Source organism: Taudactylus pleione, unplaced genomic scaffold (assembly GCF_031769625.1).
Source record: "Taudactylus pleione unplaced genomic scaffold, aTauple2 ptg000198l, whole genome shotgun sequence".
Classification (NCBI taxonomy): Eukaryota; Metazoa; Chordata; class Amphibia; order Anura; family Myobatrachidae; genus Taudactylus; species Taudactylus pleione.
In genome coordinates this window covers 1,381,806-1,400,969 of record NW_028284600.1, presented here as the reverse complement: position 1 = coordinate 1,400,969, position 19,164 = coordinate 1,381,806, and the positions used below count along the sequence as shown (strand labels likewise).

At 41.3% G+C, this 19,164-nt stretch overlaps 1 protein-coding gene across 21 annotated transcripts in view; it reads left to right on the top strand.

Moving 5' to 3' along the window:
* The window catches only part of EBF3 (EBF transcription factor 3), a 142,690-nt gene that overhangs the window by 81,717 nt on the left and 41,809 nt on the right, over window positions 1-19,164 (top strand). For 9 of the 21 annotated variants that reach the window (XM_088476865.1, XM_088476851.1, XM_088476853.1 and 6 more), the window contains exons 7-10: window positions 5,113-5,194; window positions 12,462-12,606; window positions 17,664-17,797; window positions 18,283-18,409. In XM_088476865.1, coding sequence (XP_088332991.1) covers window positions 5,113-5,194; window positions 12,462-12,606; window positions 17,664-17,797; window positions 18,283-18,409 — 488 coding nt within the window. The remainder of the gene's footprint in view (window positions 1-5,112; window positions 5,195-12,461; window positions 12,607-17,663; window positions 17,798-18,282; window positions 18,410-19,164) is intronic. The other 12 variants (XM_088476862.1, XM_088476852.1, XM_088476854.1 and 9 more) reach the window with 3 other exon arrangements.

Genomic DNA, 19,164 nt, shown 5'->3' with positions numbered 1-19,164 from the left:
TGGCAGTATGGCCGTCCTGCCTGAGCTGAATGTTTTTATTTTAGATGTGGGCACCATTCCAGAGTATTAGAGCAAGTCCGGGAGTCTGGAGGAGCAGCAGAAGAACCTAGCACTGCCCTGGACATAGATGTACATATTGGGCTCTATAGCAGTGCATCCCTAACAGTGAATGTTTTCCAGATCTCCTAGTTGGTGCACAGGTGTACTTATTACTGACTGATACGTGTTAAAAGATACACAGGTGGTGCTAATTATTTCATTTGTGATACTGTGAAGAACATGCATCACTAGTAAAATTCTATTACATTACTATTTCTATTGTGGTCATGGTGTGGGCTGGGGAGGGGGGTTTCCAGGCAGATGGAAACTCCCCCTGTGTTTGCCTATGCAACCAGTGGCTGTTGAGCTAAGTCCCAGCAACTAGAGAGGCATAGGTTGCCTAGCTCTGCATTAAGTAGTCCTCTATTGTTCTGTATTCATGAGAAATATATGTAACTATTAAAGTCTCTTTACAGGTAATAACATTGTTGGTAAAGTAGATGTAGTCTTCTTGGGATAATATCCAACTGTGTGACCCTGATTTACAATTCCTTTCCTCACCCCCTGCCTGTCTGTTAATACTCAGCCTCTTTTTATTACTGTTCCCAATTGTACAGCACAACAGAGTATGTTGGCACTATATAAATAAATGTTAACAAATACAGTTATTCCATACCTGCTAAGAGTGAAACATGCAGAATCGGGACAAAGCAAGCCCCGTCCCTGATCTGCCCAAGTCCTGCCCAGATCCTTCGTAAAACGCCCACTTTTGGGCAAGAACCAGCCTAGTTTGGCGTAAGTTCCACTCATTTTGGGGTCCGGGATTCGTAACTTGTATAAAATGTGTTTATAAAATGCAATTCTGCTCTGTTTGTATAAATATAGCAGCTAGACAACCTGCGTAGCGGAGGTTCAGCCTCTAAGGGAATTAAAACACATGTACCAACTTGTCACGTTATTATTAGTGGCATCTGCTTCTCGATCAATTATATGCTTCATACAGTCGGTTAAGAGTACCAATTTCTAAATGTAAACAATTACCTGCTGTCTGTATGCGGCTGGGTAAGATTTCTGCTGCAACTCGGTGCTCTGTAGTATAAATCTGCAACATTAACATTTTACAGTATTTTCCCCTATACCGAGATCCGGGACGGAATGTTTTATAATTTCCCAGAAGTTGTTTTTAATATATATATTTTTTTAATTAGCATTATGTTTGCTAATTAAGTCCTATTTAGTGGCCTTGATTTGGCCATTTGCTCCTTAGTTATTCCTTAACTCCCGTCTTCTAGGGAGGGCCTGGGATGCAAGTAAACAGAGGCTGTATTTCAGGCTTGATTTATGCTGCCTACTGTGAAAGATTATGACTCTTTAGGGAAATATAGACAGGGTCAGGGAATTAGTGTACATAATGGTCATTTTGATAATGGGCCAACAGATGCAACTGAAAGCACACTGTACACAATTACGCATAATGCACTAATGACAGGTTGGAATCTGTATCGCCTCCCCTCAATTGAGTAACAAATCCATGTTTAGGAGTAATACAGAGTTTATTGGTGCTAGAGCCAAAGATTTTCTGACACGAGGATTTTTTTCCCCTCCTGCTCATAACAAGAGCATTAAATCCTTTGTGTACCGGGGTCTGGGAAAGAGATATGTAAAGGCGGTTGTCAGATATTTTCTAAGAAAAAGCCAATTAAAGGGTAATAGAGCAAAGGATGAGAATTACCATTTGACTTGAAAGAGTGAATCTATTCGACTCCTGTCTCATGCTCCAACAATAGAATTACTACTCAATGAATAACCATGTATTAGGCATGTTTTACAATTAACTATTCCACTGCCAGCAGGTCTTCTTGTAATTAAAAATATTAATAAAACAATAGTGCATTGGCATATTGCAGACACCCTTGTAATTGTTTAGAATGTGTAATATAGATAGATAGATAGATAGATAGATAGATAGATATGAGATAGATAGATAGATAGATAGATATGAGATAGATAGATCGATAGATAGATACGAGATGGATAGATAGACATCATTGCAGTTCCTCATGGCATAGATAGATGGAAGTAACTTTAGACATGATTAAATTAATTTGTAAAGAGGCCCAGCGCCCTTAAGGTCTTACAGTGTAATTAGTGTCATCATGTGTTTCACACTTTTTATTACCTAATGTAATTACTAATAATAACGTGTTAGACATAGTGCATTATGAGAATGTTAGATAAAGTGTCAGCAGTGAATCTGTGTCCTGCAGGTACAGTATGAATAGATTTACGCCCAGCCCACCTTCTGTATACAGGGTTGCAATGAATATACATTCTAATACCCCTTTTCCACCAAAATTCCGGGTCTGACCTGGAGTAGGAACAGGGTTCCTATCCGGATCAGACCCGGAATTTAGCCGGCGCTGACTCGGGATATTCCCGAGTCGGCGCCGCTCACACCGGAATCGGGTCTGCATAGACCCGGCTTTCCGGCGTGAAAGTGGTCGCTTGGAGATGACATCATCTCCAAGTGCCACTGAAGCCGGACCAATTGGCCGGCTTGCGGCGCACTGCAGGTCATCGTGACCCGGAGTGCGCTGTTCTCACAGCAGGGTTTCACGGGTTACTCCCGTGTTAAACCGTGCTATTTACCTGGGTTGGATTGCCGGGTCACTCGACCCGGCGATCCAACCCTCACCCCTTTTACATCAAGGAGCTGCCCGGGTTAATCCTGCAATAACCCGGGTTTTAGCTCTGTGTAAAAGGGGTATAAATGACTATCTCTGACTGTAGGAAAGCACATGCCAGTCTCCCAAGTTACACGCAGAGCAAGGACAGAAAAAGAAAAAGTTGTGTCAACTGATTATAAAAAAAAAACCAGAATAGTGATGTATAGAGGGTTCATAGCAACTTGTGCGCCAGTTAACAGGGGTGGGGGCCGAATACTTGCAGACTCTTTTCCCCTCCTTTTTGCTAAGCGCTAGTAAAATGATTTAATCAGTAAGGTACTGTGGCTTGTTACATGCATAAGGCAGGGGCTTAAGAGCAGACACATTTCAAGATGAAGCGATTTTACTAGCATCTCGGAGACATGACATTTGTTCAGCAGATTAGCCCGGTTGTAATGTGTGGCATAATTGCACTGTGCGGATGTCCCAGAAGTGAAAACCTAATTGCTTGACAGGACTATAACTTTGAGGCACGTACTCACCTTGTTAGGTCCTTTTTCTGATGCAGTTTAAATGAAGTCTGGCCGCAGGTGTGCCTAATTTACCTCACAGCAGAGTGTGTGCTGTATAATTGCAGAGTGCTAGTTAGGAGAAATTGGTGGGTGGAATATCAAGTGACTAACTGTATGCTGGTGGCATATGGGGTCTGCGCGTGGCATTGTCAGGACAGATGAGCTGGGGGTAAAAGGTTCTGGTTTCATTTTTTTTTTCCTTTTAGTGTATGACCGCAGAAATGCAAATACTGTTTTTAAATATTGAACAAAAGTCTTTTATTATGTCTTTATAGCTTATTTTAATTGTACTGTATATAATACACAAAGCAGCTCTTCTTTATTTTATTTCTTATGATTTATTCATTTATATTAACTGTTATTTAAAAAGCGCACACATATTCTGTAGCGCCTTACAGAGAATATTACAGTCATTCGCGTCAGTCCCTTCAGTAATTACAATCTATGGGGGAGATTTATCAAAGCTTGGATAGGGATAACGTGGAGAGAGATAAACTACCAACCAATCGGCTCCTGTTTCAAGCGCAGCCTGTAAAATGACAGGAGCTGATTGGCTGGTACTTTATCTCTCTCCACTTTATCTCTCTCTCCAAAGATCTGATTGGTTGGTACTTTATCTCTCTCCACTTTCTCTCTCTCTCCCTTATGGTGCATACACACGGGACGATCGACAACGATAACGATATCGTTGAACGATCTTCTGGGTGTGCTGGATGTTCGATATTGAACATCCAGCACACCATGAACCACCAACAATGGGCAACGACCCGCGATCGCGATCAACTATAGTATCCTGGTTGATATCGCCCAGGTTGGCCTGCATGCACGGGCGATGGACGTTATTGTTATCATCCATACGTGCCAGCACATCACAGGAAAATGCACGATATGAACGATGATCGATATCGTTATCATTCATACTGTCCATTTTAATCGTACCATGTGTACGCACCATAAGGTGTAGTACATCTCACCCACACACTGGGGTTATTTTTTTTGTCTGAAGCTAATTAGGGCCACCTGTATGTTTTTTTGTAGTGTGGGAGGAAGCCGGAGCACCCGGAGGAAACCCACTCAGACACGGAGAGAACATGCACACTTTACACCAATTGGCCATTACTGGGAATTAACCTCAGGACCTCAGTGCTGTGAGGCAGTAATGCTAACCACTATGCCATCCTTGCATTATAATGCATTATATCAAATAGGAGAGGCCAGTTAAACTCTATCTAAAGAAACTTGAATTCAGCAAGTGTGGGCCATACACCTAGGCATTTGGTTGTCCAATATTTGTGCATCGGGCGGTCTCTCTGGGTAAGAGAAATCTTCAGACTGGCTGCCACTGGTATATGACAACCTCACTGGGGGCTTTAAGTTGTCTAGTCCCACCCACTTATTCACAAAACATCTCATCAGCCAAATAGCTCCAATATTCAAACCACCAGAACCAATTAAGCTGATTCGGCATCCTTGCTGTGGTACATGAGTATATTTATTGTGCATAATCCAGGTCAAAAACAACAGAGAGAGTTCCAAAATGTTTCAATGTTTTATGAGAAAACTATGGGAGTGTTTACAGTAATTGTTGTAGTACTAAAACAAAAAATACCAGTACTTGATATACATTATTCCTTCTGCCCACAAACGTTAGTAAATGTCAAACACTTCAGAAGTGGTTCCATATGACTGTGCTTTGCCAGATTGTTTCCTCTTGTTTCTAATAATTTGGTCACCATCTGAATTTTCTGAGTATTCAGCTCTGTCCGTTGTGTTTGACAGTCTCATATTTATGTCATATTTTTAAGGCTTTCCTCTCTCTTTCTTTCTTTCCGTAGATTCTTCCTAAAGTTTTTCCTCAAGTGTAATCAGAACTGCCTGAAGAATGCAGGGAACCCAAGAGATATGCGGAGATTCCAGGTACTCTGAGGGAGACAGCCTGGCACTGTGATTCTAATTACACAATGACTTTCCAGTTAAATGCAAGTTTGCTGGCGGATTCGTCAGCTGTAGGGGTTTAAAGGCTACTTTTTGGAAAAAAATAAAAATTTAAATTGAAGACGTTTTTAGCTAAACTCCCACGCAATTTGAGATAATCCTGATGGGAGGCGTCCAAATGGAAAACTACATCTTTTTCTTTTCTGTTCAAATGTAACGGCAAGGTCATCTTGAATCAAAATGGTGATGCGGTGGCAAATTAAAAATATTCTATACGAATTCAGATCGAAGGGGGCAGTTCCATTGGCCTTCTTCTTTAAAAAAAACCCAAAGTATTATGTGCACCACCATTTTCCATGTTATCTTGCATTAGAGACACATCCTATGTAGAGTTAACACTATAGAGATGCCCATAAATACTTACATTTGATTAAAATAGTTCCAAAAGACCCTGTAATCTGATAACCAGGATCAAACAGGTACTCACAAGGACTGGTGAAGAATTCAATCGCCTTATGATTGCGATGGCCAGACTGTAATAAAAGGCAGTCTTGGGTCCCAGTTATTCAGCCTTGCCGCCGACGGATTCGGTAACTGACATATGGCAAGTTTCAGCACTGGTCCCCGTTACTTAGTGCTCAAGCCAAGCAACAAGATCTGCGTGTTAAGGGCATTAGTTATAAGTGCACTAACAATAAGCAACACAAGGATCCCGTCTAATCCCTCCTTTTGCTTCTTAATGTAGCACCCATTTCCCTTACTGACTGACTAATTTTATCTATGTGTGGCTGGTAGTGTACTTGTTACTTTGGGGTGGCACTTTTGGTGAGGATGGATTATAGTTTATCTCTATATGGCACTGCATAGCTTGGTTCATCTGTAATAAGGTACAAATCCTGCATTCTCTTAGTTCTACATAAACTTTTTATGCCCTCTAAGACTAACTGCAATGCTCGGAAAGTGTATATATGCATACGTTCTGTCTTTTCTATATGTTGGCTATCCTTTTCGGGAATTCTTTACGCCTCTCAGACATGACTTGACTCATTAGGAGTGAATGGGTTGTTTAGCCGCTATTTGCATAAACTGTTCCTGGTGAATTGCAGCTACAATCAGCACACAACAAGTGGGAGACTAGCTACACAAAACACCTGTGCTTTCTTCTCAGAGCTATTAAGATGGTTCAGTGAGATTAGCCTCTTTAGTTCTGAATTAGCACCACTTAAAGGCTGCTTATCATTGAAGTGGGAACAAGGCTAACTTCATAGACCTATGCTGTGAATGCGTATTGACACAATAATTAAATCTACCTGCCAGAGGGCTAGAAGATTGAAGAGCATCACAGAACCCCCTGTTTGTGACAAGGGATATCACCTACTCATTCCTGTACCCATTTTCCACCAAAAACCCAAGTTTGACCTGGGTTTTTGGACATAGTTCCATCCCAGATAAGACCCCGCTTATGCTACAACTTTGATCCGTGTTATTCCTGGGTCAGCCCCGTTCACACTGAACCCGGGCCTGCCCTGCTAAACTTGTGAGGTCATAAAAAGTGGGAGGTGACTGCTCCACAGCCTCAGTTTATTTTAGGCATGACCCGGGTCAGATAACCCGGGTCACGCCATTTACACTGCACCATTACCAAGGTCCATCCCGGGTTCAACCCTGGTAGCTACTGGGATTGGATTCCCAGGTCACTTGACACGGGTTATTTTGCAGGGACCTTTTTCCACTGAGTCACTACCGTGAAGACCCAGCAATAACCTGGGTGGAAAAGGGGTATAACATGAAAAGTTAGCAGAAATGGTAAGTCCTTCATAAATAACTATCCGCACAGTCCTTCTTAGCCCAGTCCTGTCACAGTATTCCTGGCCTTGTTTCCTCTCCCTCCAGTGTGCTTGGGCTGGAGGTTCCATCTGAAGTACTGCATGATGTGGAGACAGGGAACAAGAGTAGATGTATTGGGATAGATCTAGAACGATGTCTGATCCTTTAAAGCAGACATAGGTGACCAATGGCTCTCCAGCGGTTGGAGTATAACATTAGAGAGCAGTGAGATGCAGATATCCCATATCTATTCCCCTGCCTTTTTTTTTATGCAGTGATGTGCTATTTCGTATTTAGCATTGTCCTTCCCTTCCACCGATGGTCCCAAGTTTCAAAGTTTATTCTCTGTACTGTGTTTTGTATGTCATTTCTGTTCTATATGACTTATAGGTTTAGAGTTACTGAGGGGGAGTTTGTATAACTATGCATCCAGTGCTTAGATGAAAGGGTAGAGGGTCCTCTGTTGTGTCTACCTTATAATTCACTTCATGTGACATTGACACAATGCACCTGCCCAGCGTCCTTTTTCCTGGAAATTTAATGTATTCAACCATTGGCTACTACAGTATATGAGCAAATTCCATGAATGACATGGGGGCCCATTCATTGGAATTTGCGGAGGTCCACGGAAATTAAGTTTCAAACTCGCCGGGAGTTGTGACTGCAGACACCTATGCATCAGAGCAATTCAGTATTGCTCCAGCGCTGGGGGAGCTGCTCCAAAAAGCCCCAACACTGCTGCTTTCACCTGTAACTAGAGGCAGCGCAAGATAGATATTAGGTCAGATTCAGAAATGGATGCACTGCTGAAGCTTACACATTTGAGCAATTATTGGGAAACTGCGCAAGCGTCTGAGTGGCATTGTGCATGTGTGTAAGTGGCATTGCGTATCTGTCAAGTTTCATTCCACGGTGAGGATCTATTCGCAAAGTGATTGACAGGCAAATACCGTTTGTGGCTGTCAACCGGAGAGGGGGGTGGTGACTCAAATGTAATTGTGTCTCCGCCTGCAACTGTGATCCCTGGTGCAGTAAAAATGGTTCTGTTGTCTAAGTCCCCGTAGCCATTCTGAACAACCATAGGTTTTCTCAGAAGGCCGATTATCGACTGATCTGCGATTGCTGCTGCGTCTTTGTATGCAGATGCTTGGATTTGCAAAGCCGCCTTAGGGTGCCTCCATACAAATCCAGACGGCTGTGACATTGGCATATTTGCGCTCAGCTATTGCGTACAAATTTGTGGCTGCGGCAGCATTAGTGTCCATCTCTAAATCAGGCCCGTAGTGCGCACAGCAAGGGCCGTAGGAGTTGGAGAGATCCGGATGGTTCTCGCTTTGCACTCCGTATTCCCTTCCAATTGTAAGAATCCGAGCTCAAAGGGCTAATGCCATCTGAAGATGATGTTAGTTCCCGCTGTCAAGATGAAAGTTTTCAGAGCTTGATGAGGTTCTAGCAGACGCGTCCAGGCAGGCCTGTCAAGAGCCGCAGCAGGCCTGAGTAACAGGGGGCGTGGCCTAATCACGGAAAGCGTGGCCATGACCCGTTCGGGGAAAAAAAAAAAAAGATTTTCAGCGAAGCGGCGCTACGGGCTGGTGAGGGGGGCGCTCTGAGCCCCCTCAGCCTGGCGCAAAGCCAGGGGGGCGCGATCAGTGTGGTCGTTCCCCCCACAGGCATAGGAGACTGCTGTGGCTGCTGTGAAGGAGGGGGGGGGGGCGGCGTTGGACCTGGGCCGCTCGCGGGCCCCTCAGGAAGCCCGGGCCCGGGTAATCTGTACCCGCTCCCCCCCCCTCTCGGCGCCCCTGCGTCCAGGCACTAATGATCAATGGGTCCATTACATAAAACATGCGGGAAAACTACTGAATCTGCATATGTAACGGACCCGTTCACCTTGATGAATAGGTCCTGTCACATGGTCACACCAGCCAATAAGAGCAGACAATATGCACAAGTAGTCAGATGCCCACCTACACTGGTTAATACTCATAAAACATACATCCTGTCTGCATTCTCTGTAAAGAAGCATTTGCTATGTTTTCCCTTTTGTTTTCCTAGCTGTAATTCATACAGTGCTAACTGCAAGGTATAGCTTATAAAAAAAACACAACAACAACTATTGTTCAAATCACTCCAGCGAGTCTTCATTTCTCATGGATCTCAGCTTCAAGTGCCATTGGTAATATTGATCCATGTGAGCGGAGCAGGAGGTCAAGCCTGGGATGACTGGAAGTCTCCCCTTTTGTCTTGCTGATGGCTGAAAAGAAACATCACTCACAAATAATTTTGCGGCCAACAGTGGAACCGCTAGTTAGCAAAGGACAGCACTGGATGCTTGCAGCTCCCCTCCTAATTTATTTCCATTATTTTAGGGAACTAGACATGATATAAAGGATAAGCTGCAACATTCAGCCGTTGCCAGTCTGCTCTGCAAAGGTACCGACCACAAATGAGTTAATGTAGAACAAACGTCTTTTTTTTTTTTTTTTGGGCTGAACTGTTATTTTCCCCCGGTGACTGACCTATATATAAATTGACACAGCAAAGACAGTCATTGCTTTCTCCCTGCCTTATCCTGTGTTTTTCTGTGTGTTTCATGCAGTGGAGAGCAGAGGACTAAAACGAAGCGTGCACTTTAGTATGGAAAGCAGGCATCCTGTATTTTTGTACAGGATGTAATTTACTATAGCAACGGCTGAACAGAGTCTACTGACCTCTGTTGAATCTTCAGCTTGACTTACAATGCTAGGTTTTTTTTTTCTTTTATATAGTTTCGTATTTTCATCTTTTTTGACTCTTAATTAGCTGCGCATTGATGTGAAATTTCCTCAAGCGGTTTTCCAGCTGTGAGAAAACAAACATCAAAGTTTACAAGTGGTAGGGATAAATAATACGATTTTATACACACATACAGCAATAATTACTTCAAAATTAAGAAATGGATTATTATTTGGTCTGCCATTCAACTTAACACACCAGGTTGTAGATTTACTAAAGCTTCTAAAACAGACAGGTGGAGGTGTTGCCCACAGCAACCAATCAGATTCTGCCTATCATTTTCTAGGATGCAATAAAGAAATGATTGACAGGATCTGATTGGTTGCTAGGGAAAACACCTCCACCTGTCTGTTTTAGAAGCTTTAGTAAATCTACCCCCCAGTTATCCTTTATATCATCATTTCACAATCCATTTCTTGGGCAACCCCAGAGCACAGGTATATTTTATTACTGACTGACACGCAGGTGGTACTAATTATTTCACTTTCTGTGAGCAGACCTGGAAAACATGCACTGTTAGGTTTCCCTCAGGACTGGAGTCGAGAAACACTGCTATATATAATATAATTCATTTTAACTATCTTTTCGAGCTGTCAGGTGATTGTGCTATAAGCTCCTTAAGGTGTACACATCAACCACGTTCAGTAGAGGAAGCCATTTTGTAGGTTGGACCAATGTTTACGAGGGTGTGTCATATAGTAAATTGCCTCAGACTTCGATTGTGTTACTATCTCCTAGTGAATTGCCTTCAGTATGTAGGTGATAGCTATGCGTATTAGAGAACATTTTAGTGGTGACACTACTTATGAGCTTTTCATGACACATAACCTAAGGGGATGTAGTTAGCATTCCGGATGCTGGCGCCCAGAATACCGGTGTCGGAATCCCGTCAGCAGTCAGAATCCCAGCGACAGGATCCCGACCGATGGCATCCCAATGGTAAGTATTGGGGTTAGGGGGAGGGACAAGTCTAAGGCTAAGGTTTAGGCACTAGGGGGAGGGTTAGGTTGTGGGGGGGGAGGGTTAGGGTTAGGCTGCGGGAGGGGAGGTTTAGGCTTGCGGGGGGATTTAGGGTGCTTACTTTGTTGGATTGAGTTTCTGACTGTGAGGATGCTGCTGTTATTACTGTGACCACCAGTATCCCAACCGCCGTACCCAACCCAACCTCAGAGCTCCTATTTATATATATTTAAAGATTTCAGCTATTCCCTAGATCTAGATATCCATTATTATTTGTGTCCTTTGTACTAATTTCATTTAGGCAATTTGAACCCTTGACCATTGTTCCCACATGAAACTGCCTTGGTTACATAAGCCCCAAAGACCATTCTGGAAATACACGTCAACATGTAAGTTCATCTGCAAACAGACCTGAATCACGTACAGTCCTCTGCCTAGTTTAGTCCTCACCATAGGACCATCTCCAGGATGAGTCACACAATGCCAGCACTGAAGGTGTCATTGGTTAACAAGGTTGTGATGTGTAAGTCATTGTGTGAAGCAGCTGGAGTATAAGATCGCCCTATCCATCATTTCTTCTATGGCCGCACTCTGAACCTGGGTAGTAAGAATAGAAGTCTTTCACTCTAACAGAAAGAAGGAAATTCCATTGACATACCAGGGTCAATCACCATCCAAATGAACTTGAGAATGGATACTTTTCATGGCCTGAAAACACTTTCGCTATTCATTTTCCATTCAAGCTTTTCATATGCAAAAACATCATTATTGGTTGGTAAATGTAATCATAGAAGTGACAGATGTCTGGAGGGCAAAGGGAGTTTTTCATTTTTTTTATTTTTTTTTTAGATGGGTAAAATGTTTTGATTTGTGGAAGTATTTCCTCACTTGTACATAAGAAGGGGCTTGAACATTTCCGCACGTGAAGGAAATGTACATTAACACCAGAATCATTATATTATAATATAAAGTAATGTTTTGGTTAGATCTTGATGGCAGGATATTTGTGTGTTTTATGTGACCCAAATGTATACTGATTGCACCATATAATTATTACAATCTAGGCATAAAAATAATTTCAGCCTTAGCAGTAAATAAAAACTGGCCACTCCCAGCAGATTTGGTTTTCTAGAAATGAATTTGGCCATTATGCAAGTGGGCCTAAATGGCTGCACACATTACGGACAGGTTTTGCAGACCTGGTGATTTGACGATCAATATATACTTTATATACTCTGGTCAGCCAGTGATGCTGTGCAGCAGGCCTCCGTGAGCCAAATATTTTCCGTTCCAGAGGTGGCTCATCTGTTAGGCAACCTAGAATCCAGCCTAGGGCTTAGTAGGCAATGAGGGGCATGGATCACCCTAACTTATCTGTTCTTTTTTGAAAAATAAAAGTGGGAGAATTGGGCCCCAAAACAGTACATTTCTTATAGTCCCATGAGGTCCTAATCAGGCCCTGGTGCTATCTAATAATAAAAACTGATCTGGCCCAGTGAGGGTTTAACGGTTCAGAAAGATTGCGGCCTAAACAACTACCAGAATTGGCCTAATTTTGTCAAAAATGACTGAACAGCATCACAGCATGTCTGTTGTACACTTAACCATAGCCTAAAAAAAATTGCAGATGGATTGTCTACGTAGTGTCTGCTTGTGCTAAATAGAATGGTTTTTTTTGTTTATTTTACAGGTTGTTGTATCGACAACAGTCAATGTGGATGGCCATGTGTTGGCTGTCTCAGACAACATGTTTGTACACAACAATTCTAAACACGGAAGGCGGGCTCGCCGCCTTGACCCCTCAGAAGGTACGGCTCCTTCTTATCTGGAAAATGGTAGGCATACATTTACATGTCCTTTTTTTCCTTTGCAATGCTTTTTTTTTATACATCAAGCTTTATTTTGAATACACTATTACATCTATTTTTCCACCTCGATTCATTGATCAACAGACAGATGGAGATTTTTTCCCATACAAGAAAGGACTTGGAAAAAATTTAATCTTCTAACAGTCATTTTTCCATTTTACTTCAGCTCAAATAATTTACAGACAGTAGGCCATTTGTCTCAAAGTGTTAATTTTTTAAATATTTTTTTATTATTATTTTTGTAAAAAAAAAACTTTTTTTATTTTAACATCAGTTTTTTTTTTTTGCAGTTTCATTTAATTTTATATATAATTTTTTTTGCTGGTCACGGACAAGAGGTACATTCCTAAGTTCTTGCGAGCATTTGTAGATGGTTGTAAAACACATGACCAAATCTCGAAGGAATTTACTATGAGGTCAACTTCCTGTCACTGGACCCTTGACTTGCACAGCAGATGGGAGTGTGTTCATTATGAGAAAGTCAAAGCAAATTATCTTATGCATGCTACATAAGTTTAATTCCATGTGCATTTGTGCTTTATAAAAGCAAAATCAGTTATTGATATATATATATTATTTTTGATATCGGATTTGCTGAAAGATAGGTGCAGAAAGATGCTGATGTGTGGTAATGAAAGAATGAGTAAACTAGATAAATGGCTTATTACAGCAATAAAAAGAAAAAAATATAAAGACTCGATTTGCATAAAACAACAAGATTGAGTAGCTACGATAAGTGTAACATGATGATTTAGATATCAAAATAAGAGCGCAATTTACAATCTGCCGTGCTGTGCAAAAATAAACTAATTTGTTTTTCTGCAATAATGACTAAGCTAAAAGAGAACAAAATATAATAATTAGAGGTTGCCATAAACCCAAGAGTCATTATAGTGTGACGTATTGTTTATCCCTTTCATATGTACTGAGGATAGGTGTATGTTTTGCCTAGCAACCAACACTAATGAGGTTCACAATTAAGAAGGTTGGATCCTCTCTCCTAGTTGTCTCCTTCCCAAGGGAGATAGAACTGGCAACATTATAGGTTCAAGTTAGCAAGCTCAGCCCTGTGGTGCTAGGTTTTGGTAGAGGTCCAAGCTCGGCCTCCCTCTAATGAGCTATTATGATCTTAGCAAAACACAAGTATTTATTTTTGTAAGCTGCACAAAAAACTATATGACTCTAAGCAGAATTTTTTTTTTCTTCGTAAAATAAAGAACATTCATTTTAATGTTGCTACGTACATTGTATATGAAGCAGGAATCAGATTGTCCCAAAGGACGGCAGTAGACTATTTTATTATAAGATCTGTGCAGAATAATAGGCTGAAACATGGGTAGCACAACTAACTCTAGTCTCAGAATCCTGAAAAAAAAATAATATATGTTTTAGGGAAAAAAATAAAAAATATTGTATCAAGTTTGATCCTTTCACCAAAGTGTGTGAGTGATGATTGCATAGTATATATTTGTAGTAGACATGGGATTTACCAGCATGCAGTGTACTTCAAAATTAAAATTCTTTAAAATAAAATGTCGCCTGGAGATCACCATGCATGATAAAATAAAAGTATGCATTAAAAAAAATAAAAATAAAATAAAATACAATAATTATATGTACCTGCATGATTCTTCCGCCTGCTAACACCTCATTATCCAATAATCTAATGTTCACCAGCAGTATATATACACTCAACCTAGACCATTTCCAAGATAACTAATTCCCCCTGCTGCTTCAGTGGACAGCTGCCATGGAATATCTTCTGTCCTCACAAAGCATGGCAAATTATTGCAGTGGTTAAAATGAAGCAAAAATGAAAAAAAAAATACAATAAAATAAAAAATCCTTCGGAAGCATAGAAAATTTCGATATTTCATTATGGTTTTCATTCCTTGTCACTTTTTACAGAAGAGACTTACTAACAGTATAAACCTTAAGCAACTTCTATCACTGCACCACCAGGCCTGCAGCATAGAAATGATTTGCATGCCAAGTACTTGTAATGCAGTTAGGTTTATGCAATAACGACAACTGAATCCAGGCTGCAGGGTTTTAGTGAGTTAAAGAGAACAGATGGCCCTAGGAGAGGTAAAAGGTATAATCCTATCAGCTGGAGTATCAGCCAGCCATCTGGACATCCTAAGCACAATTACAAGACATTTTAGCAAGCAGAACAAAGAAGTCTTCGTGAGGCAAGATTAGGCCTGTTTGAGTGTCTCAATATTGTGAATTCAGAAAAAGGTGACAAATTCTGTGATATTACTCCAGAGACGTGGGCTGATTAATCAACACTGGTATAATGAATATCTTTACTAATAAAATACTTGATGTGATTGCAAAACAAAAAAAAACATAAAGCGTGTAAATAGATGGTTCGCTGTGCGACGTCTGAAGTCTAAATTTATTTTTAAAGATGCATTTTAGTCTTTATCGTAGAAAGTAAAATAATACAGTTAAAATTTAAAAAAATAAAATAAAGAAGCCTAGTCATATTTTCTATGCGTGTTCATGGGGGAAAAAATATACTCTGTTAGGAATTAAATATTACAGATCCACTTGTTATAGGTAATTAATGAGCCTCAAATGAGTGGGCGACACCTACAGGATATCAAAGACACTTCTTATTGATATAAGCAATAAAAACACACTGGTTAGCAGAACGTTGCTTTAGAATTTTAGTGATAGAGTTGTGGAGTTCCCTGGAAGAGTTTGTCATAAGCAGCAATCAAACCAGGGCCATGTGTGTGGGTTGTGCTCCCAACACCAAAGCTGAGACGAAGGCAGCGAACGCTGGCCTCTTAATGCTGCTATTGCCCAGTTTCTATCATCTGTTTAAGGGCATTGTCCACGTAAATCATTAGATCTCTAACACTCTCTGTGTAATTCATTTTGCTACGGTCCCCATTGAACACATGTTCCGTCTTTATATGTGCATTGAAATGTATGCAAATACAGACAGGAGGAGGGTGGCTAGTGGTTCCGGCTGAGCCAGTGTCTGTGTTTTCCCACTCTGAAGCACTACAGATTCCTAGACGGCCTGTGTTTTCACTGAGTCCCAGCTGCTAGACGGAAGCCTCTTATGCCTGCCGTAGATCCTATTTTTTTCCCCCCTTTTTTTTTCGCCTCCAAAGTAAATTTGTTTACTGTAATTTTTTGTCTTCTTTTTTTTTTTTTGGGGAGAATTATTTGCCATAATTGGCTGTGCTGATGAAGGTCACTCCCTGTGAGGAGACTTGTCAGTCTTTAGAGAGCTGATCCTTTTCAAATGCTCTCCATGCAATTAAGAAAAGCAAATGTCATTCGGAAGCCTCAGAAATGAAAATTTGTATGAACTTATTAGCATGAAGTCAACAGCGCTAGTTAAGGGCAGGTTCTCAGTGTGTGCTCTGTTCCTCTGTTGCAGAGGGAAATGCACATAGAATAAGCAAATATAACCTCCATTGGTCTAACGTCAAAGCAAACAAAGGGGGTGGCATGTCTAGAGCGTTCTAAACAACAATATCTAATGGTGATTAGCCAGGCTCTTAGGAGTAGGACCACTGTATATACTTGTACCAAGACTCCTAGCAGAGATCCATGTACATGCATGTTTTAAAGCCACCAGGGCCTTCTCGGCAGTGAAGACGCAGTTATACAAAGGTTTCGAGCCACTGCTGTAAAGATATTCATCCGCTTAAGAAATTTAAAGAGCATTCAATGAAAACCAAAAAGTTTTTTTTTTTTTTTTTAATTTTAAAAAATTCAACAAAAATATATTTTTTTTGTCGTGGTGCCCAAGCATGTACTCCACATGGCAACAAACCCTGGCGATTCGTATCAGAGACACAACATCCAATGCAGAAACGCTAAGTACATGTCAGGGAGCCTGGCACTCTCTGAAGGTACAAGCATTAGAATGACAACAACAAAAAAGAGCATTTATATTGTCTCGAGGACAATCAATAATACAGCACTGTCAAACCAGCCCCTGCAGGTGAGATACAGCGGAGCGGAATCTACTTGTAATAGGGAAAGTGTATATCTTAGGATCTGCTCCTTTGCATGAAAGTCAGCATACAAAAGACCATCAAAGCGGGTAAAAAAGGTCTGTCAACACCGTGTAAACGAAGGGCTGATCAAAGTGGAGAACAAAGCAATTCTCACGGAGGCTGAGCAGCCTTCAGCCCCAGCCTCGCCACAGTTTTACTAGCTGCTGTGAGCCTGGAGTGACTGGGGCTGGCTGCTGCTGCTTACTCCACTAGAGTCATTGTAATAACTCATGCAAATGTGAAGACTCTAGAGACAAAGAGAGGTCAAGTAAATGGCTCAGGGATTCATGTCGACAAACAACATTAGATGTAAAATGTGTACCTTTGACAGAGGTATTAATATAGAGCTTTTGATATTTTTAAAATTTTTTTTTTTTTGCTTTATTTTTGTGCATGAAAACTGCTAATTATAGAGCGGCCGGGGAAAATTAAGTTTTGAACCAAAAGCAAAAAGATCCCTGATGGGAGGAAAAGAAAAAAAGAGAGAGAGGGGGGGGAGGTGGGGGGGTTGGGGGGGCGAACCCAACCCAATTAGCTGCTTATGAAGAACAAAAATTCTGAACATTTGCTTTTCCATTTCGTTCAACAAGCCTGTGATTGACTGTGCTTAGATCTGTACAGTAACGCAGATAAATCGACACGCACGCCGCGCTTAATCATTAGTAATAGCCATATTTGCTTTGACACGTAATTTGCCGTATTAAGCCATTTTTCTTGCTCGCTAGCAATCGACTTGGCCTTTGCTTTATAAAACATGTAACAGTTTCCTTTAAACACATTTCCATGCTGATGTACGACTACTCTTTTATTTGTTTTATGTATGTCTTGTACAAAAATATCATGCATTTCCAACATTTTTCTTTCAAATATGATTTGTCATTTGGCATTGAGAATATGGTATACAGGGGAAGAAATGGAAAAAGCAATACTAATGTAATTCTCTCTGCTTTTCTCTGTTCCTCTCCCCCCCTACCCCCTCTTCTTACTATGTACAAGCAGCTACACCATGCATAAAAGCGATCAGTCCCAGTGAAGGTTGGACTACCGGTGGAGCTACCGTCATCATTATTGGAGATAATTTCTTTGATGGTTTACAAGTGGTATTTGGAACCATGTTGGTGTGGAGTGAGGTAAGCAATAAGAATCAGCGGGCTTTGAACTGTAGCATGTTTTCACCACTGATTCCCAACAAGCTGTCAATAGTCTATTGACGAGCGGTATCAAGAGGTTTTATTTCAAACTGCCTTTTTATCCAAGTGGCAGAAGATTGGCCACTGGAAAATGTAGCCGAGGCCCCCTAGTGGAAAGCTGAAATATGCCTTCGAGCACAATTGGCCAATTAGTGTTCAGAAATTACCAGAAGCGGGCCATGGTGTAGCCATATGGAGTCAATTTTCATATGAATCATGCCCTGTGGCTTTTCCTGCAAACCCAAATCAGGGATCACTTGCAGATCATTTTTTTTCCCCTCTAGCCAACTTTTAGCAAATTTAAGTTAATTTAAGCAGGTATAAAATGTGGACAACAGCTGACATTCTGTGACTGCATGCGACTGGGTGTTTGTGATTTTAAGACATATTTTTTTGTTTTTTCATTTATCCTGTAATACCTTTAGCTGATAACACCCCACGCTATCAGAGTCCAGACCCCACCCAGACACATTCCTGGCGTTGTTGAAGTTACACTTTCCTACAAATCCAAGCAATTCTGTAAAGGCGCCCCTGGAAGATTTGTTTATACTGGTAAGTTTGCATATTTTATACATCGATACTTTATATTTGTATGCCTTTCTTGCTGCACTGCAACTTGTCATATTGTTACCGTCTGCTAAAGAATACTTTTTCAAGTTCATTACATAGGTTTATTGCTTTAGAGAATACTCTAATAGAGTGCTGTAACAGGGCTCAACTGTGCCCTGTACCGGCCCCGCCCCCTGAGTGCATGACGTCATTACGTCACGCAGAGGGGGTGGGGCCACCGGCACCGGTAAATGCAGCACTAACTGGACTGTCTTGAGGCTGTTCAGACTGCAGGGTACCTGTCTGGTGCATCCAAAAGCACTCTCCGGGTGGCACTGCAACAGAGATAGTGTCTGCCGGTGGCCGTTCCAGACACCCTGCTACCAAGAAGCAAGGGTCAGGAACCGTGACGGTGCCGCCCAAAGAGCCCTGCGGCTGCACCCCCCTACTTATGGTCCTGGTCTAAGATTGGCATGATGTATTCTCTGGTATAGAAAAAAAAATGCAACCAATCAGCATTTGCACATAATATTATTGTCATGCATTGCAGTGACCTGTGAATTTCAGAAAGAGAGTAAATGAGGCGGTCTTTAAAACTGGGAGGGATGTTGTATCGTAGGCATCTGGTTCCTATCAGAGTATATTGTGTTCTCAGCCTCACTAACATTTAACCTTCTCAGTATGAGATGTAGCATAGGGCAACGAGGCCTCCAGATAATGAAAGGAGAGAGTAGTGTGATAACCAGCCGCTTTATAAA